Source organism: Nomascus leucogenys, chromosome 6, assembly GCF_006542625.1.
Source record: "Nomascus leucogenys isolate Asia chromosome 6, Asia_NLE_v1, whole genome shotgun sequence".
NCBI lineage: Eukaryota > Metazoa > Chordata > Mammalia > Primates > Hylobatidae > Nomascus > Nomascus leucogenys.
Genome location: NC_044386.1, coordinates 93,557,394 through 93,583,370, shown reverse-complemented (window position 1 = coordinate 93,583,370; position 25,977 = coordinate 93,557,394). Strand labels below are relative to the sequence as shown.

The 25,977-nt window shown below is 55.6% G+C and overlaps 1 protein-coding gene across 8 annotated transcripts in view; it reads left to right on the top strand.

Moving 5' to 3' along the window:
- The window catches only part of STRA6 (stimulated by retinoic acid 6), a 30,709-nt gene extending 6,023 nt beyond the window's left edge, over nucleotides 1–24,686 (top strand). For 3 of the 8 annotated variants that reach the window (XM_030814738.1, XM_030814742.1, XM_030814737.1), the window contains exons 2-19: nucleotides 1,885–2,012; nucleotides 6,337–6,403; nucleotides 6,732–6,817; nucleotides 8,009–8,148; nucleotides 8,482–8,505; nucleotides 8,689–8,855; nucleotides 10,237–10,359; nucleotides 12,644–12,711; nucleotides 12,891–12,967; nucleotides 13,233–13,294; nucleotides 14,852–15,014; nucleotides 19,096–19,171; nucleotides 20,165–20,298; nucleotides 21,690–21,807; nucleotides 21,888–21,989; nucleotides 22,692–22,855; nucleotides 23,213–23,368; nucleotides 23,909–24,686. In XM_030814738.1, the coding sequence (XP_030670598.1) occupies nucleotides 1,885–2,012; nucleotides 6,337–6,403; nucleotides 6,732–6,817; nucleotides 8,009–8,148; nucleotides 8,482–8,505; nucleotides 8,689–8,855; nucleotides 10,237–10,359; nucleotides 12,644–12,711; nucleotides 12,891–12,967; nucleotides 13,233–13,294; nucleotides 14,852–15,014; nucleotides 19,096–19,171; nucleotides 20,165–20,298; nucleotides 21,690–21,807; nucleotides 21,888–21,989; nucleotides 22,692–22,855; nucleotides 23,213–23,368; nucleotides 23,909–24,072 (2,019 nt within the window). In that variant the 3' untranslated portion in view covers nucleotides 24,073–24,686. Of the gene's footprint in view, nucleotides 1–954; nucleotides 1,168–1,311; nucleotides 1,750–1,884; nucleotides 2,013–6,292; nucleotides 6,404–6,731; nucleotides 6,818–8,008; nucleotides 8,149–8,481; nucleotides 8,506–8,688; nucleotides 8,856–10,236; nucleotides 10,360–12,643; nucleotides 12,712–12,890; nucleotides 12,968–13,232; nucleotides 13,295–14,851; nucleotides 15,015–19,095; nucleotides 19,172–20,164; nucleotides 20,299–21,689; nucleotides 21,808–21,887; nucleotides 21,990–22,691; nucleotides 22,856–23,212; nucleotides 23,369–23,908 lie in introns of those variants that run through there. The other 5 variants (XM_030814741.1, XM_030814744.1, XM_030814739.1 and 2 more) reach the window with 5 other exon arrangements.
- The last annotated feature ends 1,291 nt before the right edge of the window (nucleotides 24,687–25,977 follow it).

Below are 25,977 nucleotides of genomic sequence, written 5' to 3'. Positions count from 1 at the left end.
ACATTAAATAAAGCTTGGGTTCAGCTCTGAGTCAGCAGACGCTGATATCTCTGTGGGATGGTGGAGAGCAACAGAGCCCTCTTCCTGCGAGAAGGGCCATTTGGGAAGAAGGGGGAGGAACTCAAGCTAGCAGGGTGCTCAGCCCCTAATCCTGCCCTGTGGGCTTGGGAATTTGAATGAGAGCCTCGAGGATTTCAAGCCCTGTCTACTATGAGACTTCACCCCTGCTGTTTCCTCTGCGGGGAACACACTTCCCCCCACCCCCATCCTCATCCTAAGCCTGCCACCCTCTACTCAGCAGACTTTCCCCTGCCCTTCAGATCACCACGGAAAGGTTATTTTCTTCAGGAATCTCCCCCCATCCCCAAATACTCTTGGACTAAATTTGGTTTCCCATGGTATAGACCAGCTCAACCTGTGCTTCCCTTTGTAACCCTCAGACTTTGGAGGGGATTTAGTTATCTGGCTGTGTCCCCCCTGAACTGTCATCTCTCCTGCCTCAGGGCTCAGAACAGTGCTGGCACATAGTGGGTGTTCAATAAATTTAAGTTAAAAGACTAAATGAATAATGTCTTTTTAAAAAAGCTGTTGAATGACTGTCTTAGCTGATAGGGTCAAAGCCAAAGCCCCTTGTAGGGTATTGGAAGGACCCTCACAGTTTCAGGGGCCTAAACCTCCACCAGGGACAGTGGCCTGAGAATTGCTTTCTACCTTCTTCTGCCTCTCGCCCCTCCCTCCAGGCCAGGGCAGGGGTCCTGCTCCTGGGGAGGGAGAATGGGCAGGAGCCCTCCGCCCTGGCCCAGACCTTGCCTTGCTCACCCTCAACCTCACTCCAGGAGGAGCAGGAGGCAGGCGGGGCTCCTCTTGCCTACCCGTGGGTCTGGTTTGTGTTTAAAGAGCTAATTTCCGCCTTGTGGGGGTGAGTTATCTCTTGTGAAATCGACTTGTAGGAACAAAAAGGGTTTACCAATGAGACACATGTTGCCTCCTTCATGGAAACCCTAGGAGAAGAAACGGACAGATTCCCCTTCCCTGCCTCCGGCCCAGCCCAGCCCCAGCGGTCGGTCTCACTCGGTTGTTGCTGTAATGCTGGTCTCCTGTCTGTGTGGGGCACTGCAGATGTGGCGGGCAGAGGCGTGGGAGCTCTGGGGCAGGCGCTGAAGGCAGGTATGTGTGTGAAGTCAGGTGCGGGGGTGGGGGTGGCTCCTGGCCACACCCTTGCAGGGCTCAGGCCGCCAATGGTGCTGGGGCCTCCTCCCCCAGGAGGGGGGCTTTGTCAAGGATTGTGGTGTGTTTCCATCTCCGAGGCCCAAAGGGGCCAGAAAGGGGCAGGCTGAGGCTGGGGGAGGGGCTCCAGGGAGCCCAGCTGGGAGGGCCCAGGCAGGCAGTGCGGAGCTGGCTGTGGGCTGCCTACCCTTTCATCTCTGCAACTCCCTCCTCCCTGGGCCTCCCTTCTGGTGTGTTTGTGGGTCTGTCTAGGTGGGCTTGGGAAGGGGGAAGGAAGGGGCGTCTCTTTAGGCAGCTCAGACTGGACAAGCCTTTGAAAATGGTCTTTTGAACAAATGCCTGCTGGTGGTTGGTCAGACAGATGAGCCAGCGGGAGCCCCGGGGCCCCAAGGGGACAGCTATCTCTGGAGGACCGGTGCGATGGGCGGGAAGGGAGGAGGGGACACGAGAGGCCCTGTCCTCCTCCCGTGCCAGCTTGCTCAGGCCCTCAGTCCCTGACGGGCTTTTCCCAGAGAGCTAAAAGTAAGAAAGTAACCTTCAGAATTAAAAAGAAATGTTTCTTTGTTTGGGTTTTCCGTCTTTCTTTTTTTTCTCTCTCTCTTTTAAGCTTCTTTTCACATCTGTAGTGGCTTTTTTTTCTCTCGCCTGGGGTCAAAGGAGAAGGGCCAGAGAATGTCGTCCCAGCCAGCAGGGAACCAGACCTCCCCCGGGGCCACAGAGGACTACTCCTACGGCAGCTGGTACATCGATGAGCCCCAGGGGGGTGAGGAGCTCCAGCCAGAGGGGTAAGTGTAGAACCCCCCCCACCTCACTCTGTCGGCCATCAGAATGGGGTGATGGCAGAGGTTGCAATTGGCCAGGGAGCAGCTCCTGGGCAGGGGCTGCTAGATCTGGCTCTGCCACTCATTTGCTGTGTGACCTTGGGCAAGTCACAGCCTTTGGGGTTCATTCAGTCTCTGCCTCTGTTACATGAGAACAACACCCCTCACCCTGCTGTTAAGATACCTAAGGCTGGTCACCTCAAAAGACCTGTGTGATGTGTTAAAAATACAGATGATTCAGATCTGCAGGGATGGCTCCCTGGGTGATTCTGGCCCATAGCCAGGATGGGGAAGCTGCTGAGAGCAGTTGAGGCAAGCAGACCTCCCTTCAAGGGGTTATTGGTCTCTGTGGTGAGCATTTGGGTGTGGTGTTTCCAAGTGTCAGGTTCTCTGGGCAGGCTGGGGGATTCGGGGAAGGCAGAGAACCAAAGGGAGAAAGCCTGGGGAGGAGTCACTGAGTAAACAAGCACCCTTGTTGTCTTTGGATGGTCTCAGAGGATGAGGAGAGCCTATTCCCTTTAGCAGGAGTGCTCAGGCCAGCCCAGGTGAGGGTGGGAGCAGGAAGGCAGCCCACCCCAGGGTGGCCTGAGAACCCAGCCACAGCTGCTTTGCCTGGGTCCATTCTACCAGGGTTTAGTCTGGGCACCCTGGTGGAGGAGCTGGGCCCCTTCTGTGTCCCCCACCTCCTGCCAGGATGCCTTGCCTGTGTAGGACCCAGAGCCAGTTCTCCCCTGTTGTTCCCAGGCCTGGCCCCATCCCCTATCTCCCTGCTCTGTCTGGTGGTTTGGAGAAGTAGAAAGGTGAGGCTGGGGATTGCCGAGCCAGATGTGTGCACATCTGTTCTCCATCAAAACCTGAAACTTGAGAAGGAAAAATCCTTGCGTGCCTCCCCAGGGGCTGGGGCTGCGGCCTGGCTGGGCTTGGGTCATCCGGCAGGGACAGAGGCTCCACCCAGGCCTCGGGGAAGGAGCTGTTGTTTGGAGGACTCAGGGTTCTGACCACCTGGAAAATAGCCTGCAGTCAGCAAGGGCATGCTCCCCGCTGATCTTGCCTGACTGACCGAGAGCCTGTGGGCTCCACATATCCTGCTGTGTATGTGTGGGCTGCAAGGGACCAGAATGAGGACAGGCCCAGGAACCCATGAGGATGGTTTCTGACCTAGGTGAAGGCTCTAATCTGAAGCTGTGTCCTTGGGAGCCTCAGGGCCTGGGCACTGGCTGGAGGCCAGGTGCCTGTAAATGTAGCTGTGGTCCCAGAATAAAGTTGTGTGTATGTCAGGCACTGGGTGATGGGGAGTCCAGTCCCTCATGTGGGTGACATCTAGAAGATTCAGCTCCTTTCTCCCACTGCAGGGCATGACACCCATAAGAACAAAGAGATTTGTTTGAATCTACTTAGCCAAACCAATTGAGCTGCCTGCCATCCCCCTGCCCCCAAAGTGGGAGCAGAAAATTGGGAGCTCAGGGGAATCCCAAAGAAATGAACTTGGGTTCACCTTTGTCTGTGTGAGTCAGACACCCTGGGGACATGTTGCTTCAGAGCTTTGAAGAACTCCGGAGTGCCCAGTGCCCCAGCACTCTCAGGCTGGAGTTGGGGTGGATGAACACTGATGGCAGTGGAGTCAGCCACAGAAATTTCCTAAAATCCAGAACATTCAATGGCTCAAACACCCTCAGTGGCTTCCCGGGGCCTCCCATGCTTGCTGTGACCTCATCTCACCTGACCTCTGGGCTGCAATCAAACTGGAAGGCCTGCCCAGCCCCAACCACGCTGCCTGTTGCCTGCCCCTCTGCTTCCTCATGCACTTCCCTCCACCTGGAGCTGCCTCTCCCCTTCTTTGCCTAAAGAGATGCTAACCGTCTTTTATTTATTTTTTGAGGTGGAGTCTCGCTCTTGTTGCCCGGGTTGGAGTGCAGTGGCGCAATCTTGGCTCACTGCAACCTCCGCTTCCCCAGTTCAAGTGATTCTCCTGCCTCAGCCTCCCGAGTAGCTGGGATTACAGGTGCAGGCCACCGCGCCCAGCTAATTTTTTTGTATTTTTAGCAGAAACAGGGTTTCATCATGTTGGCCAGCCTGGTCTCAAACTCTTGACCTTGGTTGATCTGCCTGCCTCAGTCTCCCAAAGTGCTGGGATTACAGGCATGAGCCACTGCTCCCGGCCACTAACCATTTTTAAAACTCCAATCAGATACTACCTCCTTTTGCCCAAAGTTCTCCTTCCTCCGCATCCTTCAGCACCTGCTGTGCCTGTCCCAGGATCAAGCTCACCACCCTCTCCACGGTCTTTATGTCTGTGCCATCCTGCCTGTCCCATGGCACAAAACATGGGGCCACAAGCCACTAGCCAAACATTTGCTCATTTCCGTGCCACCTGAGATCCCTATCTGATCCCTCACACTGAGCTGAGAGGTCAGATGGGGACCTCAGGTGATACAGAAAGGGCCAGAGGCTCCCCGAGACAGGGCCCTGGAGGGCATTTCTGGGGGTGGGGCTGGTTTGGGATAAGGTCCATAGGAAAATGGTCAAACTACTCCAGGGACAGTTTTCCAAGTCCCTGCCGGGCCCAGGTTTACAGGTGGAGCAGGACCTAGTCATGCGGGGAGATGCAGGCTGAGAGGGAGGGCTGCCCTACACGCTGGAGTGAGAGGCCTTGGAGCTGGAGGTGGGGAGCCTGAGACTGGAGCACCAACGGTGGGAACCTGCTCCCTGCGTGGCAGCTACTCATGAGCCCAGTTCTACTTTGGGAAGAGGCTGGTCTCCTGGCCAAGAAGCTGCCCAGAGCTGACTTACTCTGCCTCTCCACCAAGTGACTGGTTTCTTTCCCACTGCTCGCCCGCTGGGATTTCCTGAGAGAAAGCGAGCAGGATAGACCAAGCTGACCCAGCAGAGGGTCCCAGGGCTCTGTGCTCCCCTGGATAATGCAGCCTTGATGCCTCTATTCATACAGTGGAGGGTATTTTGGTGGGCGGCTGAGCCCTCTGGGCAGGCAGGGACTGGCGGCAGTCCAGGCTCCATCTCAGGCCCTCGCCCACCAGACCCCACTGGCCTCACCCATGCTGCCATCCTCCCTCTGGCTCTCCCAGGCCCAAGCTGGGAAAACTCGGAGCTCTCCTGCTCCCCAGGGACCCAGTCCTGCCTACATTCCCAGGGCCAGGGCCAGCCCTGAGCTCAGGACTCCTGCCTCACTCCCTTTCTCCGCCACATGATTCCTCTGGGGAAGCGGAGGGTTTCATTGTCCTCAGTGACCCCTATCTCCACTGTGGGTCTACCTCTGTGCTCAGCCAGGGTGACTGCAGGACCATTGCCAGGCCATAGGGAGCCTCTGTGGAATTAGAGAAAGAGATCTCCAGTTAGGTGCATTCACCCAGGTGCAAACCCAGGGCAGGTGCTGGGTTTGGTGAGCAGGGTGGCCTGTTCGTTCCCTTGGCTGAGCATCTTTGTGCAGTGGGCAACCTGCATGGCTGTCCATGGAGGCTCTCAATGAGAGGGAAGCAGGAAGAGAGAGGGACCAGGGGAGATCATTTTAGTCACAGACCAATCTCAGATGGCAGTGAGTAGAGGGCGAATCATAGGGCCAAACCCTTGACTGCTTGACCCAGGTAGTGTGCTCAACCGCAGTTCTGAGAAGAGGTCTGTGAGACCAGGAGCAGTCTGAGGGGCTTCCTGGAGAGGGGAGGCCTTGAAGGACAGGAAGCATCTGGGTGAGCAAGAATAAGTGCTCACACCTGTAATCCCAGCACTTTGGGAGGCTGAGGCGTGAGGATTGCTTGAGCTCAGGAATCCAAGACCAGCCTGGGCGACATGGTGAGGCCCTGTCTCTACTAAAAATACAGAAAAAAAAATGCCAGGTGTGGTGTTGCACACCTGTGGTCCCAGCTACTCAGGAGGCTGAGGTGAGAGGATCATTTGAGCCCAGGAGGCTGCAGTGGGCCGAGATTGAGCCACTGCACTCCAGCCTAGGTGACAGAGCAAGACCCTGTCTCAGAAAAAAAAAAAAAAAAAAAAAAGTGATCAGGCCAAGCCGGTCCACTCTGCTTCTCCTGGGAGCCTCCCATCTCCTTTAGTCTTATAACCCCAGAGCTTGGCATGGGGCCGGCACATCACAGGGACACGAGGGCCCCAGAATGACCCTGAGAAGGTGGGACTGGGAAGGCTTGTGTAGGAGGGATCAGAGGGTTGAGGGAGGTAGTGGGTAAAGCCTCAGTGTGAACAGTCTTGAATCCCAGACCCGTCTGCACACCCAGGGGGGCCTGACGTAGGCCTGAGCCAGCCTTCATTTGCTCTGCAGGGAAGTGCCCTCCTGCCACACCAGCGTACCACCTGGCCTGTACCACGCCTGCCTGGCCTCGCTGTCAGTGAGTCCAACCCAAGTTGAACCTGGCTTGCAAGTTGCTGCCAGCCTGGGCAGTGGGACCTGTGTTCCCCGCTGGGGCTGGTGAAGGGGGGCCCTGGGAGATCCTGGGTGGGGGGAGCTATCTGGGAGTTCTCCTAGCTTGGAGGCCCAAACCAGTATGCAAGTCCAAACTCCCAGATGTCTGTCACCCCTTGACCAGTCCCCAAGATGCCACATGAGTGTGCACTGGGCAGGTAGGGGATATCCTGGGGCCTGAGTCCAAGCCCTCAAACTCAGACCCTCAGGGGAGGCCTGGGCGCCCCAAGCCCTCGTCTGCACTCTCCTTTCAGATCCTTGTGCTGCTGCTCCTGGCCGTGCTGGTGAGGCGCCGCCAGCTCTGGCCTGACTGTGTGCGTGGCAGGCCCGGCCTGCCCAGGTTGGTGCCATGGCCTGGGCACCCCCACTCAGGGAACCCAGCTGACAGGGTCACTCTGGGAGGGTGGGTGATTTGTTAGGTACCTAAAAGGCAGCTCTGGCTTCAATGACATCCCTATTGCCCTCAGCCTGGGGCTTTCCTCACCCCCACCCAGGTCTCCAGGTTTAATCAGGACCCCCAGAGGAAGTGGGAGGGACTTGCTCAAGCCCACCTGGCAGAAAGGACTCCAACCCAGACCCTAGGGAAACAAGCCTGACAGGACCCAGCTTCAGAGTGTACCTTCTCAGGCAGCCCTCCATATGTGGATTGACGTGACCATCCCAATGCCATCTTGACCCTCATCTTCCCTGAGGGTATCACCTGGACCCTAATGCTTGAAGGCAGATTTTTGGGGACTGACATCTAGCCCCGATAGCTGGAGCCTTCTTCTGCTATCTCCTTCAGCCCTGTGACCCCAGAGCCTGGACAGGCATGATCCTGAGGAGATGGGGCTGGGCAAGCTAGTGCGCGAGAGACCAGAGGGTTGGGGCAGGTGATGGGTGGCTCCCTGGTGTAGACAGCTTCGCATCCCAGACCCAGACTATGCACCGAGGCAGGTCTTGCTGTGCTGGTTTTGTGGGGAACCAGCCTGGGGTCTCCGGTTGGCCCCAGAAAGAGCTTGCCCTGGCTGGGGCAGTGTTTGAGGGAGAATGAACCTCTCAGAGCATGAATGCAAGCTGCAGTGCAGAAGCTGAGAGTCTGAGTGGCTTGCCCTGAGCCCATAGGGGTGATGCCTGGGACAGCTATGCCTGCTGTCTGCCCTCTGCCCTGGGTCCACACCCAGCCCAGGGCGGCGGCCGTTGTACAAGGATGTTGTGACTCGCTGAGTTCTCTGAAGGTTTGCCAGCCCAGACAGACCAATTAGTGTGGAGGTGGCTGCTTCCTGGAGCTTCCAGGGTGGGCGGAGGGAGCAGTCTTAGGGCTTCTTCCCACTGTATGTGTGTCCCAAGTCCCTTTGGCACAGGGCCCAGAGTTTGGTAGATAAGAGGTACTCCACAAATATCTATGGAATGAATGAATGAAGGGGCCTTATTCTCCCATCTTGAAAGTGGGACTGACTCCACCTCCTTGATTTATGGAATACAGCTGGGAGGTGATTGGGGTGCAGGGGCTGAGCAACTCCCTCCTGCCCTGTCCTTGCCTCTGTGCTAGCCCTGTGGATTTCTTGGCTGGGGACAGGCCCCAGGCAGTGCCTGCTGCTGTCTTCATGGTCCTCTTCAGCTCCCTGTGTTTGCTGCTCCCCGATGAGGACCCATTGCCCTTCCTGGCTCTTGCCTCAGCACCCAGCCAAGGTACCCACTGACCCCCAGGCCCTGGGGTTGGTGTGATGGGATGTGGATGGGGTGGGGTCTTGGAGTTTTAAGCTTAGCTCAAGGAGATGAGGGTAACAGGAACAGCTGTCAATGAGATGGGCTGCTATCCTGAGACATGACCTCTTTAGACCATCCAGTCTTTACAACAATGCCACAAAGTATGCATATTAGCCCCATTTTGCAGTGGAGGAACTGAGAGCTAGGGAAGTAGTATCTTAAATTGAGTATTTGCTCAGGCACCATGCTAAGCATTATATATACACCTTCTCATTTTGCTCTTGCTAATATACTGTGATTATTTCCATTTTACAGATGGGAAAACTGAGGCTCCAAGAGGTAACTTGCCCAAGATCACAGAGTTGAGACTAGTCAGAGCCTGGATTCGAACCTAGAGTTCTTGCCCACTGAACATGCTGAAGGGCTTGGAAGCTGGAGACAGGAGAGAAGCCTGGGTGGGCTCACTGCAGGCCCCATGTCTGCCTCTCCAGCATGAGTCTCTCTGCTTGTTTCACCTTCCAGGGTCCTGGAAGATACTGGGACTGTTCTATTACGCTGCCCTCTACTACCCTCTGGCTGCCTGTGCCACGGCTGGCCACACAGCTGCACACCTGCTCGGCAGCACGCTGTCCTGGGCCCACCTTGGAGTCCAGGTCTGGCAGAGGGCAGAGTGTCCCCAGGTGCCCAAGGTAACCACTGATCACAATGGCCTAGGGCAGAGGGGCGCACAGAGCAACCTACTCAAACCACAGTGCCTCCTTTGAGCTCTGATTCTATGACGGGCCGCCCTGCAGCCTTCCATTGTGCATGGGATTCCATGCCTTCAAACACGTGCCCCTTCCAAGCTTGGCTGCTCTGCAGGAGAGGCAGGGAACAAGGCGACTGGGCCCAGCCCTCAGGAGCTTTAAGTCTAGGAGGTGGCAGAGAAGGGGAAGTGGGCAGAGTAGGGGGAAGAGAAAGCCTGAAATGGCCCCCACCGCCAACGCCTGTGTTAGTGATTCCCCAGCTTCCCTTTGGTCAGGCTGGAGAGGGAATGGAAGTGAAGCGTGATGGAGGCCAGCAAGTGTGAAGTCAGGGATGGTCTTAGAGGGCCAAGAGGAGAATTCCAGCACCTCAGCACCTTGCACACTGGCTGCTGGCTGGGGCTGTGAAGCTGTCCTGTCTAGAACTCAAAGAGTGATGGTACAGGCTTTAGAGCCAGACAACCTGAGTGTGAATCCAGCTTCATTCACCACTTCATTCACTCACCCATTCGTTCAACAACATATTTGAAGCACATACTTTGCACCAGGGACATTTCCAGGCACTGGACTACAGCTGTGAATAAGACAAACGCAGTCCCTAGCCTCCCAAGAGCTGTCATTTCAGAAGGGGAGACACGACACACAAACAAAATGATGCCAGGTGGTACCAAGTGCCTTGGGGAAACAGTGCCACCTTTCTGAGACTGTTTCTCCATCCGTCCATGGAGCTGATAACACCAGTCCCTCAGGGTGGAGGTGAAGACTAAGAGGTTGCTTTGAGAGGGGGGACTTGGTGGCTTTTTTTCACCACCTAGAACCTGGCACATACTAAGCTCTCAATAAAAGTATATTGAACCAACAAATAAATGAATGAGTATACAAAATGCCCACCCCCAGGAAGGCCTCAGCCCTGGGAAGTAGGGCATAGACTTTGCTGATGCTCAGGTTGAAAACTATATGTAGGCAAAGGCAGGCTTTCGTGTGATTTTCAGAACTGTTCCTAATGCTCCGGGAACACAGAAACAGAAAGAGGTATCCTTTCCAGTGGGGGGCAGGAGGGAATCAAGTGATCTCCTCCTCTTGGCTCCTCTCAGGCCCGTGGGGGTCCAGGAGCCTGCGGGAGGGGTGAGCATCTCTGCAGGGCTCAAGAAGGGGAAGTGGGCAGGTTTGCGCTGGGTGGCACATTGGGAACCATAGAGCTGAAGCCTTCCCATGGCCCTCCAGACCATCCTCAGGGCCCAGTGTGAGGTGGGAAGGGCAATGGATTCTGGTTCTTGGCTGGGGGAAGAAGGTGGAAGGTAGTCTGTCTGGGTGTTTGTCTGTCCAGATCTACAAGTACTACTCCCTGCTGGCCTCCCTGCCTCTCCTGCTGGGCCTTGGATTCCTGAGCCTTTGGTACCCTGTGCAGCTGGTGAGAAGCTTCAGCCGTAGGACAGGAGCAGGCTCTAAGGTAAAGGGGCAGACCTGGGATGAGCTCTTCCTCAGCACCCAAGACAGCCCTACTCCCCCATATCTGTGGTCCCAGATACGTGGCTGTGCTTGGTGTAGGGCCCAGCATAGAACAGATGCTCAGAAAATGTTTGCTGAGTGACTGCTTAGTCCTCCCTCCCTAGGCAAAGCCTGGGCTGGGCCCTTGACTGGCACCCAAGATGCCCGCGGCACTGGGCTGTGTGAATAGTAGGGACTTAACAAAGCAGAACTGAGTCAGAAGCCAGGAGAGTCATAGCTCTGTCTGTGAAACACTGAGATCCGGCTGGAGAGACAGCGTGGAGCCTTGTGCCTAATCCGAGTTCTGCACATACTGAGATGATTCAGGAAGCACCCAGGGCAGAACTGCATTATGAATCAACTCTAGGTTGGATGTGGTTGAATAATTTCAGATAAAGGGGAGGGCTGGGAGGGCTTCCTAGAGGAGGTAGACTGACAGAATAAGGAGCAGGCATTGTAGGCACAGGAAAGAGCATGAGTAAAGGGGAAGAGATGGTTTTGTGTCTGTTTTGTTCATTATGTTTGCAGCACTGGGTGGGTCTTAGCCCTTAATAGATACTCAGCAAATATTTTTGAATTTTTGAATAGATGGATGAATGGATGGATGGATGGATGGATGGATCAAAGGAAAGATGTATGGAAGGAAGGATGGATGGATGAATGCATCATGGTAAAAGAGAATTCTTAGAAGATACTTCAATCTTACTAAAAAGCCTTCTAAGCACCTACCGTATGTCAGGCCCTGGGCTCAGTGCTGTGGACTTGGAGCTGATGGACTTGTGTCTGATCTCCAGGAGCTCCCAGTGTGGTGGGGGAGACAGATGCAGCACCAAACACCTACAGTGCAATGTGAAACCTGCAGCGGGTGTTGGGACTGTGGGTGCAGGGGGCGGGGTCCACTACTTCTTTCTGCTGAGAGAGGAGGAAGAAGAAAGCTCTGCAGAGACCCTCAAAGGGGAAAGAAGAACAGACTCAGGAGAAAGGCTTAGGACATAGAGGCCAAAGGGCATGGCTTCTCTTCAGACAGGGCAGGGGAAGGAAAGGCTTGATGGGAGGCACCTGGGGAGCCAGCAGGTAGGTGGTGGTGCCAGCTGCTGGCCCAGGGAAGGTGGAGGGAGGAGCAGGTGCTCCTGAGACGATGCTTGGTCCTAAGGGTGTGCTGCTCAAAGTCTGGAGCTGAGCAGAGGGGCTGGGACTGGGTGTTAACTCGGCAAGGTCAGACTGAATCCAGAGAATGAGTGAGATCCCTAGGCAGGATGGAGAGCCCCGGGTCCCTTTTGGGCTACTCTGGTCCGAGAAGGCCCATGGACTCCGGGCTTGGCTCCCACGTGGCAGGCAGGGAGTTCTGAGCACTTGTAGCTCCTGCCCTGCTGAGGCTAACACTCCTCAAGGAAGCCCATGGCCCCTCCTGTTTACAGCTGGCTCTGAAGAGGGAGCGGCCCCCCAGGGCCACCCAGTGCCTGAGGCATGCCCCTTTACCTTCTCTTCCAGGGTTTTCACCACCCCACCTCTCTCTCCATTGCCAGCCTTTCCTCCCAGGCTTGAGAGGTGTAAAATCCTCTTTGGACTTTGGTCAAAGAGGTTTAAGTCTCAAAGGACCCCCAGCAAGCTTTGAGCTGACCCACTCCTGCCCTGGATCCCAGGGTTGTCATGGCAACAAGTGACAATTGCCTGTGTTCTCCCAGTGATCCAGGGCAGGGGCTCACCCCATCTTCCCACAGGCCTCTGCCACTTCACAGGCAGCTTAAGGCCTGGAATGTGGCTTAGACAAATCTGGTCACCCTTGTGATCTCCCTTGCGCAGTAGCAGGAGGAGAAGCCTGAGGGGGTCTGACCTGGAATGACCCTCTCCTGTGTCCTGGTCTAGGATGTGCCCGTGGGACACAAGCTTCCCTTTGCCCCAGTTTCAGCTAGCAGAGGCCAGAGGGCTAGGGGTGGGAAGAAACGGTGATGAGATGTGACTGAGTAAAGCAGGTGAGAGTTGGAGACAGATCTTAGGAAGAACTTCCTGGCATTGGTGGTTCTTTGATAGGAGACTGGCCTTGTATTTGTGATAGAGAAAAGGGAAGCTTTGGAGGGCACGGACCTCATCCCCACAGGTCAGCCCCCTCCACACTCACCACCACCGCCATGGCCAAGAGGTTTTTTATGGAGCACCTGCTTGGTGAACACTAATTCCCTGAGCCAGGGACCCACGAATGGGTCGAGGCAGGTCTCATCTGCTTGTTCAATTGTCTGTCTCCACAGGGGCTGCAGAGCAGCTACTCTGAGGAATATCTGAGGAACCTCCTTTGCAGGAAGAAGCTGGGAAGCAGGTGGGGTCTCTGACACACCCTCTGTGGGCCAGTGGATTGGGCTGGTTACAGCTGTGCTTGGGAAGCTGGCACTGGGCAGCATGGCAGGGGCAGAGGGGCAGAATGACCAGCCTCTGGGGCTCGCCCTCAGGGAAGGGGCTTCCCCTGAGGACCCTGCACCTGCCTGGGTCTTTCTGCAGCTCCCACACCTCCAAGCATGGCCTCCTGTCCTGGGCCCGGGTCTGCTTGAGACACTGCATCTACACTCCACAGCCAGGTATGGGGTTGGGAGCTGAGGCTGAGCGTGACAGGGGACGTTACCCTCCCTTGCACAGAATGGCTGCAGTGGAGGACTGGCTCCTGCTCCCCGGAATCCTTGTCATCAAGAGGGACAACTACCAGCTTGGGACAGGGGGAAGACCCTGGCCTGGCCTTGGTCATTCAGGGTCCTGCTGGCCCTTTTCCTGGGCCCCTTGGGAGGGAGGAGGGCTCCTGGGCCTGAGTGGTGCTGTTCACCACCCTCCTTCCTTTGAGTACTACAGGATTCCGTCTCCCGCTGAAGATGGTGCTTTCAGCTACACTGACAGGGACGGCCATTTACCAGGTATGTCCTGCACCCTGTACTGACATCTGCCTCTGGAGCCCTGCCCTCAACCCCCAAGCCTGGAGCAGTTCCGGCCCAACCCAGCTCTCCAGGTGCCCCATCCAGAACCCTGACCAGGTGCTGCAGGCCATCTTGGGAATTCTGGCCTACCCAGAAGGGCAGAGATGTTCATTCTTGGACTCACAAAGTGACTCGGAGCATTAATTTTGGAGGCCACATAAACATGAATTTAAATCCTAGCTCCACTATTTACCTCCTGTGTGGCCTTGGGCAAGTTATTTAACCTCTCTGAACCTGTTAGCTCATCTGTAAAAAGGAGGAAATAGAATAATTTTCTTCTTTGAGTAATTGGGAAGATTTAGCGAGATAACATGTTTGATAAACTCTGCCTCACACCTCCAAAAAAAAAAAAAAAACCCGAAAAAACCAACAATAACAATTAAAATCCTGGGAGGTGGGTATGATTATTCTCCACTTTACAGATGGGGAGAATGGAAGCTCGGCGAGGTGAATTTGACTTGGCCAAGTTTCTGCACAGCTAATATCTCAGCGTAGCCTAAGTTTGAATCCAAGTCTGTCCAGCTTTAATTCCTGTGCTCATTTACTTTCACAACATAGAAAAACCGGAAATTTTACATTCCAAAGTTTAGAGAGATAGATGATGGGTAAATAGATAGAGGTGCAGACATAGTCATCCCTCAGTATCTGAGGTGGATTGGTTCCAGAAATACCCCTCCATACCAAAATCCAAAGGCTCAAATTTCTGATATATGATGGTGTAGTATCTGCATATAGCCTACACACATTCTCCAGTATGCCTCGTTATCTCTAGATTACTTATAATATCAAACATAAGTGCTATGTAAATAGTTGTCCTACGTCTGGGTGTGGTGGCTCACACCTGTAATCCCAGCACTTTGGGAGGCTGAGATGGGCAGATCACGAGGTCAAGAGATTGAGACCATCCTGGCCAATGTAGTGAAACCCTATCTCTACTAAAAATACAAAAATTAGCTGGATATGGTGGCGCGGGCCTGTAGTCCCAGCTACTCGGGAGGCTGAGGCAGGAGAATCGCTTGAACCCGGAGGTGGAGGTTGCAGTGAGCCGAGATCGCGCCACTGCACTCCAGCCTGGCCACAGAGCAAGACTCCATCCCCCCCTCCCACCAAAAAAAAAAGTTGTCTTAATGTATTATATTTTATTTGTATTATTTGTTGAATTTTGTTATTTTTTATTCAGGGTTTTTCCCCAAATATTTTTGATCAGCGCCTGATTGAATCGGTTGTGGATGTGGAACCCACAGATACGCAGGGCTGACTGTATGAAGTTATGGTGCTCGTAGGCATGCCTTTGGCCTATTAGGCTATAATTGCACCTGTCTGTAATATCCTCATTTAGAGGCATGCGATCCCTGCTCTAAGGGGCAGATAAGAACACTGATGGGCAATGGGCATGTGGCTGGAGCCCGTGTGCTGCCAGTTTCTTCCCCAAAGTCTCCCCTGTTAGCACAGAAAACCCTTTCCTGGGATGGGGCCCTCACTGTGGGGCTCTTCCAGGTGGCCCTGCTGCTGCTGGTGGGCGTGGTACCCACCATCCAGAAGGTGAGGGCAGGGGTCACCACGGATGTCTCCTACCTGCTGGCCGGCTTTGGGATCGTGCTCTCCGAGGACAAGCAGGAGGTAGTGGAGCTGGTGAAGCACCATCTGTGGGCTCTGGAAGGTGAGGCCTCCAGGGAGCCCCTGAGGGCTGCAGTGGGGAATGAAAGCGGGGAGACCCAAGATCTATGCCCTAGTCGGCCATGGACACACTGGGGGCCCTTGGACACATTCCTTCCTCTCTCTGGGTCTCGATTGCCTCATCTCCAAATTGGGGCAGTTGGCGCCTCCAGTTCTGAGTTTCCATGAAACCTGAAGGGACATCTCAGCAGCTCCTGTCCCTTGCCTGCTTCTGTGGCATCTTCCCCCACCACCCCCAGTGTCTCTGACCAACTCTCCAGGCATGGAGATGAGGAAGGCCATGGGATGGGGGAGCTGAGGGTGAGGAAGGAGGGAGGAGATGGCGATGGGGGATGGTGAGGATTTCTGAGTGAATCCTCATGGCAGGGGTCTTGCGTTGGGCAGGGCGCAGGCTTTCTCTTCCCCACTCCCTGAATTTTGGGGCCATCTCCTTTCTCCTTCCCTCCTCTGACAATGAGCTCCTGAACCAGGGAACCATCCCGGCTTCTCCTTCTGTGGTCTGATGCCTCCTGCAGCCACCTACTTACTCTGCCTCCTGGGCACTTCCAACAGCCCTGTGGAAGGGACTGAGAAGTGTCCCCACTTTACACATGGGGAAGGATTTGCCTGAGGCCATCCAGCAGGGCAGAGTGCAGCCAAGAGAATGCAGGGCTCCTGAAGCCTAGGTGGGGGTTCTCTCCATCACCTTGGGACAAAGCCCGGTGCTAAGGACTCAGGAGGCATGCGCCTTCTGCTGACTCGGGGGCCCCAGGCTGGGACGGACGGGCCCCCGGCTTCTGAGGAGTAACATGTGATGGTCAGAGCGTGGGCTGCCAGCGTTGCAGGTGGAGGTGTGGCTGCTCCGCAGCTGTACCTGACCATTAACATCATCCTTATACTACAGACCTGGGCATGCTGGTCATGGCGGGGCAGGGAGTGGGGGGTGGGCAGAGGTGCACGGAGTGACCACTTCCTTCCCTGACCACCTCCACCATCTCCCTGAGCACCTCAGTTCCCGTACTAGAGGCTGCCCTGGAACTGCTGCTGAGGCCCACAAACTGGACAGGTGACAAGTTCCGGGTGAGCTGAAAATGACCTCTCCTGGGAGATTTTCCAAGCTGGTTGCAACCTGGGTCATAGGCAGGTGCAGACATGGTCCAGGTCAGCCCACAACCAACCTCAGACCCTTGCTCACAGTGACCCTGTAGGTCAGCATCATTGATCCCAGCTCACAGAGCAGGACATTGAGGCTCAAAGACAAAATGAGACACGTCCAGGGCAAAGGACTCTGCTTCCACTCATCACGTCTTATATTTTTAATTGCATGTTGCAGTTTCCAAGCTCAAAGGCTCCCACTTCGGGTCGTCTTGGGTCAAACAGAGCAACATTTACTCTCTAAATTTGCAGATGAGGAATACTGAGGCCCAGGAGGATTAGAGATATGGCCAAAGCCACCCCGCAACCTGGGCTCCAGTGTCCTTTGGTCTGTCCTTCGCCTAAGGAGCTAATGTCTTCTGAGCTCAGAGCTCCTGTTAGGACTGCCACCCAGCACTTGGACCATAAGCCTGGCATCACTCACAGAAAGCTCAGACTGAGTCAGGCAAACTAGATTAGAATCTCTGTTCCCTCACTTACAAGCTGAGTGACCTTGGGCAAAGTGCTTTACCTCTCCTGACCTCAATTTCCCCACCTGCAAAATGAGTGCTGGAGTGAAAAAGGAACACTTGCCCTTGAGGCCCTCAATCACACGAAGGAAGACAGATCTATCCCCCAAAGCAGGGCCCAGAAGAAGGCAGGCACAGGATCCCAGAGGTGGCAAAGAGCAGGAAGATTGTGTGAGTGCTGGGGTTTGGGGGTGCCCAAATTGGGAACCAATGGAGGGAGAGAGAGGTAGGAGGTAGAAGGATGGAGATCAAAGGCCAGGCCTGTGGCCAAGGGGGCTGCTAACCCTTCACCCCTGTGTTAACCTGTACACTCACCAGGCCAAGCTCAGCAGGTGAGCTGTTCACCTCCTGGCAGCAAACGGTCCAGAATATGCCCTCGCTGCAACCCAGCTGGCTCCAGAAGGGGGACCACAGAGGCTGGAGCTATGCATGTGCAGTGCTTTCTCCCAACCTTGCTTCTGAGAAAAGTGTCCCTGCGAGGGCCCTGGAGGAGGGAGCTAGGGACCGGCAGAAGGGCCTAGGTTTCTGTAGCATCATTTTTAGCCCTGGCTGAATCTGAGAAGCACCTGGTGACTTTAACATTCCCTGTGCTCAAGCCCCATGCCAAACCTACTGAATCAAACTCTCAGAGTGGGGCCCAGCCTCTACGATTGAACAGCCCTCCCAGCGATTTTTTTTTTTTTTTTTTTTTTTTTTTTGAGATGGAGTCGTGCTCTGTCACCCAGGCTGGAGTGCAGTGGCACAATCTCGCCTCACTGCAACCTCCACCTCCTGGGTTCAAGCAATTCTCCTGTCTCAGCCTCCCGAGTAGCTGGGATTACAGGCACATACCACCAGGCCCGGCTAATTTTTTTTTTTTTTTTTGAGTTGGAGTCTCACTCTGTCTCCCAGGCTGGAGTGCAGTGGCATGATCTTGGCTCACTGCAACCTCCGTCTCTCGGGTTCAAGTGATTCTCCCGTCTCAGCCTCCCGAGTAGCTGGGATTACAGGCGCCCGCCACCAGGCCTGGCTAATTTTTGTATTTTTAGTAGAGACGGAGTTTCATCATATTGGTCAGGCTGGTCTTGAACTCCTGACCTCAGGTGATCCACCGCCTCAGCCTTCCAAAGTGCTGGGATCACAGTTACAGTGATTCTCATGCAAGCAAAGTTTGAGCGCCACTGTAGTAGGCACCCAATAAATATTGGTTGGTTGGTTGATTTCAATTCATTGCTGATGGAAATAAATCATGAAGGCTCTGCCTTTGGAAAGCCCCCAGAGCAGTGGCTGTCAGCCCTGACTGCACACTGAATCACCAGTGTTGCTTTCACAGGCTACGGCTGGGTCCCACCCACAGAAATTCTGATTTAACTGGTTTGGGCGCAGGCTGGGCTATGGGCGAGTTTTAGCAGCTCCAGGTGATCCTAAAGGCGCTGTCAGTGCTGAGACCCACCGCTCTAATCCCTGTGGCTATGTGGAACTAGCACTCACCTTTTCTGTGTTTGCTCTCCCTGTGCTTGAGATTCTGGTGGTGACATGGGCACCAGGAACACTTCCCTGGGCTGACTGATGAGATCAGGGTGCAGGCATCTCAGGCTCATTCTGGATCTGCTTGGAAATGGTTGCACACCTCACTCTATCATTCCTAGCAGCATGGCTGGCTGGGCAAAGCCCTCTCTCTGAGCCTCGGCTTCTTCTTCAGCCCAGTGGGAACAGTTCTTCTGTCTAACCTCGTGGGGTTGCTGTGACAGTCCAGAGCAAGGCTGGATGTGGATGTAAGGTGGGAGAGTTGCAGCCTGCACCCCTGATATTCTTTAACACCCAGGCTTGTTCATGACACACCATCATGCACACCCTCATTGTGTGCATGGCCAGGGAGGAGGTGAGGGAGCTGGGTGACAGCGGCTGCCTCCCTATTCTGATGGACTCAGGCCACACCGATGTGGACTCACACCCTCTATGCCGTGAACGAAGACCATTAGTGCAGACATGGATGGGGCCTTATGGCTCACATTATCCTGGGAGCTGGGCAGCATAACGGCGTGCCCAGCAGTATGTTCACGAGCAAATGGGGGCCTGGGGAGATGGAGTGCCCTCCTGAAGGCCACATGGCCAAGAAGCAGTGAAGCTGGAGACAGATGCCAGGTTGGATGGAGGTCCCACAGCAATAGAAGCAGCAACAGCAGGGTGAGGACCAGGTCTGCAGACTCAGAGCCGGTTTCATCTCTTGGCCACTGTATGTCACTGGGAAGAATGGGGTGGCCGAAGTCATTGGCTGACACTGGATCTGAGAACTGGGGGTGGGGCCAAGAGGCCTCCACACAGAGTTCAGTTTGGGGCAGGGGGAACTCCCCACAAGGTACCACCCTGGCAGGGGTTCTGAGGCCCCCAGGAGACTGTCCAGGCCCTGATCTCTCACTTTGCTCCCTCTCTGCCCACCAGTGTGCTACATCTCGGCCTTGGTCTTGTCCTGCTTACTCACCTTCCTGGTCCTGATGCGCTCACTGGTGACACACAGGTGAGTGGCAGGCTCTGGCTCACCCAGCGCAGAGGTGGGGAAGGAGTGGGAGTCCTGTGGGCCTGTGGGGAGGCCCCGGGCCTGGAGGGAGGGAAGGGCTCTGCCGGCCCAGGCTGTCATGGAGCCCACCTGTGTGTGGCTGCGCTGCAGTGGGAGAAGGTGGGGCTGGGTCCTGCCCTTGGGCCTTCCTGTCTGGCTGGGGAAACATCTGTGAGTGTGAAGGACATAGGGCACCACCAACTCAGGGCAGCTGGTGGAGCTTGTCCCCTGAGTAGGGGCCACCAGGTGGGCTGGATAAGAGGGAAGGCGGCCTGGGGAAGCTGCACCTGCCTGGGAATGGAAGAAAGAGATAGGAGGTGAGGACTGTGTGGACGAGAGCAGAGGCTGGGGTGGCCCTGCCATGTGAGAGTGTAGGTGAGGGGTGGCCTGGCAGCACAGTGCACTGGGGAGGTGGTACGGGTCTCGCCATGCCACCTTGCTTGCCCTGCAGCGGTGAGTGGTGAGGAGCACTGAAGGCCCAGGGCAGGTGGAAGGGGCAGCCCAAGCACTAACTCATGTCAGAGAACTGGCCCATGTCTCCTGCGCACTTGCCAGGCCTCAGAGCTCGTCCCAGGGATCTTTTTCCACAGGTCACCCCTCCTTCTTCTGGCATACCAGGCTCCTCAGCCTGTGCTTGCCTCGCCTCTTTACCCGGTGGCTGTGCTGTGTGTCACTTCCATTCTCACCATTGTTTCTCACTTTTCTGACTTGGCTCAGGTTGAGCCTTCTGCCTGGTTTTGTCTTCCTCGTTCACCGTTTAAGACTGCCCAGATATCACCTCTTCCAGGCATCTTGGGTTAGTGGCCTCCTCCCGGCTCCCACAGTTCAGGGCTTCCCTGCTGATAGCTGTGGGTTGAAATGCTATTGGGAGTTTGGCCAGTTGCTGGCCCAGAGGAGGATTTAGGAAGAGTGTGTTGCTCCCTGAGGTCTCTGCCTCCCTGGCTTCCACCCCAGGACCAACCTTCGAGCTCTGCACCGAGGAGCTGCCCTGGACTTGAGTCCCTTGCGTCGGAGTCCCCATCCCTCCCGCCAAGCCATATTCTGTTGGATGAGCTTCAGTGCCTACCAGACAGCCTTTATCTGCCTTGGTGAGCCTCCCTTGCCCACCACACCCAGCCTTGGCCTGGGCCTCACCTCAGACACTGGCCCCAGTGGGGGAGAAGAGTGCTCAGCAAGTACTGCCCTCAGAGTTTGTCTGGGAATGCTCTGGGGCAACAGCAAGAGGAGGGACCCCCCTGCCTTCCCTGCCCTTAAGAAGCTTACTCAGGATGGGGGTACAGGAGCCCTCTGGAAATTGAGTGTGTACCCTCCACATGGAGATGAACCCTGGGTGCCACCAGGTATTCACATGGTGGGGTGGACCCAGGTCTGGAGGTGTCAAATTCAAAATGGTACATTCTTGGCTGGGCTCAGTGGCTCACGCCTGTAATCCCAGCACTTTGGGAGGCCGAGGCAGGTGGATCACGAGGTCAGGAGATGGAGACCAGCCTGGCCAACATGGTGAGACCCCATCTCTACTAAAAATACAAAAATTAGCCGGGCGTGGTGGTGTGCACCTGTAGTTCCAGCTACTCGGGAGGATGAGGCAGTAGAATCACTTGAACCCAGGAGGCGGAGATTGCAGTGAGCCGAGATTGCGCCACTGCACTCCAGCTTAAGAAAGGGCTGTGCCACAATTGGCTACCTACAAAGGTAATGAGATCCCTGTCACTGGGGTATGCAAGCAGAGTTCCATGGATATTGTTGGGGTCTGCAAAGGAGGTCTTGCCCTGAGAGAGTTGGACCAGATAACCTTCCAGGACCCCTACCAGCCCCAAGTTTCTGACTCTCCCCTTGGGTACTGCAGTGAGAAAAGCACTCTGAATGGTGAGGGGCTGTGGCCAGGGTTGCACATCCAAGGGCCTTGTATCCCTCCAGTTCCTTCCATTCTCACCTCCTTGCGGGAGGAGAAGGATGGTAAAGGAGTGGAGGAATTACTAGGACAAAATTCATAGCATCTCTTCTTGGTAGCCCTTATGTCTCCAGGCCCTTTTGTAGGCATCATTCTCTAATCAGTTGGCCAGATTATTTCAATAGACAGTCCTTGGGCACCTACCGTATGCCGGGCTCTGGCTTGAAGGAATGCAAACATCACTTTAAAATGTAGCCTTATCCCCTAGTAACTCAAACTCAGGAGAAACTGAAGGGAAATAACATTTGCAAAGTGCTTTGTGATTTTAAGAGTTTCCACAGACATTACCTCATTGGATCCTGGCAACAGCCTCTGAGGTAGGGACTATTATCCCCATTTTACAGAGGAAGAAACTGAGGCTCTGTGAGGTAAAGTGACTTTTTCAAGGCAGCATAGCTAGGCAGTGGCAGAGCAGAGATCTAAAACCAGGCCTGCCCAATCCCAAAGCCCTGGGTTCTGGGGGCAGCAGGGATGGCCAGTTTTCATAGAACCTGTTGTCTGTCCCCCTGCCACTCCCGCCCCTGGCAGGGCTCCTGGTGCAGCAGATCATCTTCTTCCTGGGAACCACGGCCCTGGCCTTCCTGGTGCTCATGCCTGTGCTCCACGGCAGGAACCTCCTGCTCTTCCATTCCCTGGAGTCCTCGTGGTGAGTGAAGCAAGACATGGAGGGCTCGGGGACTTCTTAGAGGTCGGCTAACAGTGACCGCCTCCCCACCCCACTGGCAGGCCCTTCTGGCTGACTTTGGCCCTGGCTGTGACCCTGCAGAACATGGCAGCCCATTGGGTCTTTCTGGAGACTCATGATGGACACCCACAGCTGACCAACCGGTGAGGTGGCATCTGGGCTTGTGGCTCCCTCAGGCCCTCACCCTCTTCTTCAGCGTCTCTCTCTTTGTGTCCTCCCTCCACTGCCATCTATCCCCTCTCTCTATCAAGGAACCCAGATGATAGTAGAAAGAGCTTGCCTTACCCATAGAGAAAAGGGACAATGGCTCAGCCCACTCCAAAGTACCTCTCTACATACCCGGCTTGGGGCTGGAAGTACCCCTGTGAACCTTTCTTGCTTTGGGAATCGGTACTGCTCTCCCCTGGATCCTCTGTTTCCTTAAAACCATGCCCCTCCCCACTTTGTAGCAAGGGTGTTCCCTGTCAGATGACAAGGCTGTGGGAGAACCTTGGCTCCCGGGGGGAACTTGGAATTAGCAGACAGGGGACCCAGAAAAGGGAGGTGGGAGGCATCAGGATCATAGAAAGACTTACATGGACCTAGAGTTAAAGTCCAGCTCTGCCACTGAATAGCTGACAGCCTTGGCTAAGTCGCCCAATCTCTCTGGGCCTCAGTTTCCCGTCTCCCAGGGTGGTGGGTTGAAAGAGAGAAGGCCTTGCCCAGGGTGGGGTGCACAGAAGACATAGCAATAAATAGTAGGCACTCAGTAAATACACAGCAGTTCTGGGCATCCAGGTCTGACACTGACCCTGGGGAGGGGGCTGTGGGGGACAGCCTGCCTCAGCTTTCTTCTCCCACTCTAGGCGAGCGCTCTATGCAGCCACCTTTCTTCTCTTCCCCCTCAATGTGCTGGTGGGTGCCATGGTGGCCACCTGGAGGGTGCTCCTCTCTGCCCTCTACAACGCCATCCACCTCGGCCAGATGGACCTCAGCCTGCTGCCACCGAGAGCTGCCACTCTCGACCCCGGTAAGGTCACTGGGCAGGGCTGGAGGGTTGCTCAGGCTACCCAAGCAGTGAGGAAGGCATCTGCCCTGCCCCAGGCCCGTGCCAGCTGATCGGTTCACACCAATGTCTGTAGCTGCATGTGCCACCTATGTGCCTCTGCACTGTGCCTCGTGTGGCCCTGCAGCATGTGCAGTGGATGTGGGGTGTTCTAGCAGGTCCACATGTGCCCATGCAGCAGATGTGCCACGTGCCTGGTGTGTCTACATGCTTGGATGCAGGGAGTGCACGCGCACTCCCTGTGTGTGTGTTAGGGGATGTCTGGATGCCTCTAGTCTGGCCCCTGCTCCCCCAGCACTGCCATCCGCCACCCCACCCCAGGCTACTACACGTACCGAAACTTCTTGAAGATTGAAGTCAGCCAGTCGCATCCAGCCATGACAGCCTTCTGCTCCGTGCTCCTGCAAGCGCGGAGCCTCCTACCCAGGACCATGGCAGCCCCCCAGAACAGCCTCAGACCAGGGGAGGAAGATGAAGGTGCGCCCTCCCACTAGGAATGGGGGAATAGAGCCTACCCAGCTTCTCCCAGGAAGGATGTGTGCCCCTCCCCAGCACACAGCGTGAGCGCCAGGAAAATTCTCATTTCCTCTCTTCCTTGGTTGCCTTTGGTCACCCCTCCTGGTCTGATCTCAGGGTAATTTTTTCCATGATATGAACACACACATACACACACCATATGTGTGCACACAGAGAGAATGAAACAGCTGCCTTGCTAAGGGGCTCCGTCATTGCCCCCACTTCTCCCTTGGGGCAGGGAGTATGACCTCCTCCTTTCCTTCTGTCCAGAAGTGTGTGTAGGGAGGGGACACTAAGCCAGCTCCAGACCCTTGTCCCACCCAGCTTCCAGTCCATCCACAGACCTCACCCCCCACTTCCATGTGCTGCCTGCAGGGGACATCCTAAGCCTCACGACCTGCACTACGCCTGGGATTTTCAGGCTCTCTGATCAGGTCTGAGGGCCAGGGAGGTTTGGCTGGGTGTTTGTTGAGTGACTCACAGAAAGTCCGTCTCTCTCAGGGATGCAGCTGCTACAGACAAAGGACTCCATGGCCAAGGGAGCAAGGCCCAGGGCCAGCCGCGGCAGGGCTCGCTGGGGTCTGGCCTACACGCTGCTGCACAACCCAACCCTGCAGGTCTTCCGCAAGACGGCCCTGTTGGGTGCCAATGGTGCCCAGCCCTGAGGGCAGGGAAGGTCAACCCACCTGCCCATCTGTGCTGAGGCACGTTCCTGCCTACCATCCTCCTCCCTCCCCAGCTCTCCTCCCAGCATCACCCCCGTCATGCAGCCAGCAGGTCCTCTTGATCACTGTGGTTGGGTGGAGGTCTGTCTGCACTGGGAGCCTCAGGAGGGCTCTGCTCCGCCCACTTGGCCATGGGAGAGCCAGCAGGGGTTTTGAAGAAAGAAACTGGTGGGTTAGGGCCTTGGTCCAGGAGCCAGTCGAGCCAGGGCGGCCACATCCAGGCCTCTCCCTACCCTGAGTCTGCCACCAGCCTCGAAGGGCCTCGATGAAGCCTTCTCTGGAACTACTCCAGCCCAGCTCCACCTCAGCCTTGGCCTTCACGCTGTGGAAGCAGCCAAGGCACTTCCTCACCCCCTCAGCGCCACGGACCTCTCTGGGGAGTGGCTGGAAGGCTCCCGGGCCTCTGGCCTGCAGGGCAGCCCAAGTCATGACTCAGACCAGGTCCCACACCGAGCTGCCCACACTTGAGAGCCAGATATTTTTGTAGTTTTTATGCCTTTGGCTATTATGAAAGAGGTTAGTGTGTTCCCTGCAATAAACTTGTTCCTGAGAAACTGTCCTCATAGCGGGAGGGGTATGCAGGGAAAACCCCGCCTACACTGTCAGGAACACTGTGCATTGATGGGGACGGGGCTTGGGGTGTTCTGGCCACATGCTGGGCCAGACACTGGGTGGAAGGCAGAGAGAACCCATAGCTGCATCCTTTTGGGTGGCAAAGAGACTGGGGACCCTATGATGCCACCCCTGAGCCATGTGGATGCTGGCTTTGGGAGTGGGACTTATTCTGGGTCTTGAAGAAGGGGCAGGATCTGGGGAGGAGAAGCGACTTCAGGAATGCTGGGGAAGCAGTGTGACTCCAGGTGTGGAGGTAGGAAGGGGTGTGTCACATGGGGGGACAGAGCGTAGGCTGTCTTGATGGGAGTAGAATGAGAATATGAAGGGGAAAGGAGGGTGGAGACAGACTGGGGTCTTTTCTCTGCTGGGGGGTTGGTGGAGGTGGGGGGCGGGGTATATGTATAAAGAAGATGCCCTGGGTCCACTGAGGGGCTGGGGACTACAGAGGGTAGGAGGATGTGGCCACCCTACAGATCTAGGTCAGCAGGGCCTTGAGAAATGCCTGCCCAGTTAGTGGAGATCAACAGTCCCCTGCCCCACGCCCAGGTTCCTGCTACAGCCTCAAATACCTATAAAGCCAGGGGTGGGGTCAGGGACCTGAAACCCACTTTCAAGGCTGCCCCGAGGAGGCCAAAGAGGGCACGCTGTGATCCCACTGCAGCCCGTTGAAAAAGGCTTCCTGACCTTGTTTCAGCAACTAACAGGGTCTCGGGGAGGAGAATCCAGGTTCCCAGAGAAGGGGGCCCTGTTCACATTTGGGATGGGGAAACATCCAGGAAGACTTTCTGGAGGTGGTGATGCCAGAGCCCACTCTCAAAGACTGACTTAGCCAAATGAAGAACAGGGAAAGGGTGCCTGGGTGGAGGGAACAGTGTAAGCAAAGGTGCAGAGGATGGCACACCATGGAGCATTAAGGGAACAATTAAACAGCTGTTCCAAGAAGAGGAAGAAGGGGTGCGCTTGTTGGAGGAGCGGGTCAGAGAGGCTCTAAGTGGGGAATTCAGGCTCTACCTGGAGGGCAGTGGGGACCATAGAAGACCTTAAAGCAGGGGAGCAGCTAGTCCACTCAAGGCACAGCCATTCCCTGTGCTGCCCCTGACCCAGGTCTTAGGTCCAGGTCCTACTCCAAGAAGCCAAGCTGCTCAGCTGGGAATGGAGCCAGGGATGTCCAAGTCAGGCTGGGAATATCAAGCCTTAGGCAATCAGAGTCTATTGGACCATCAAGCAGCA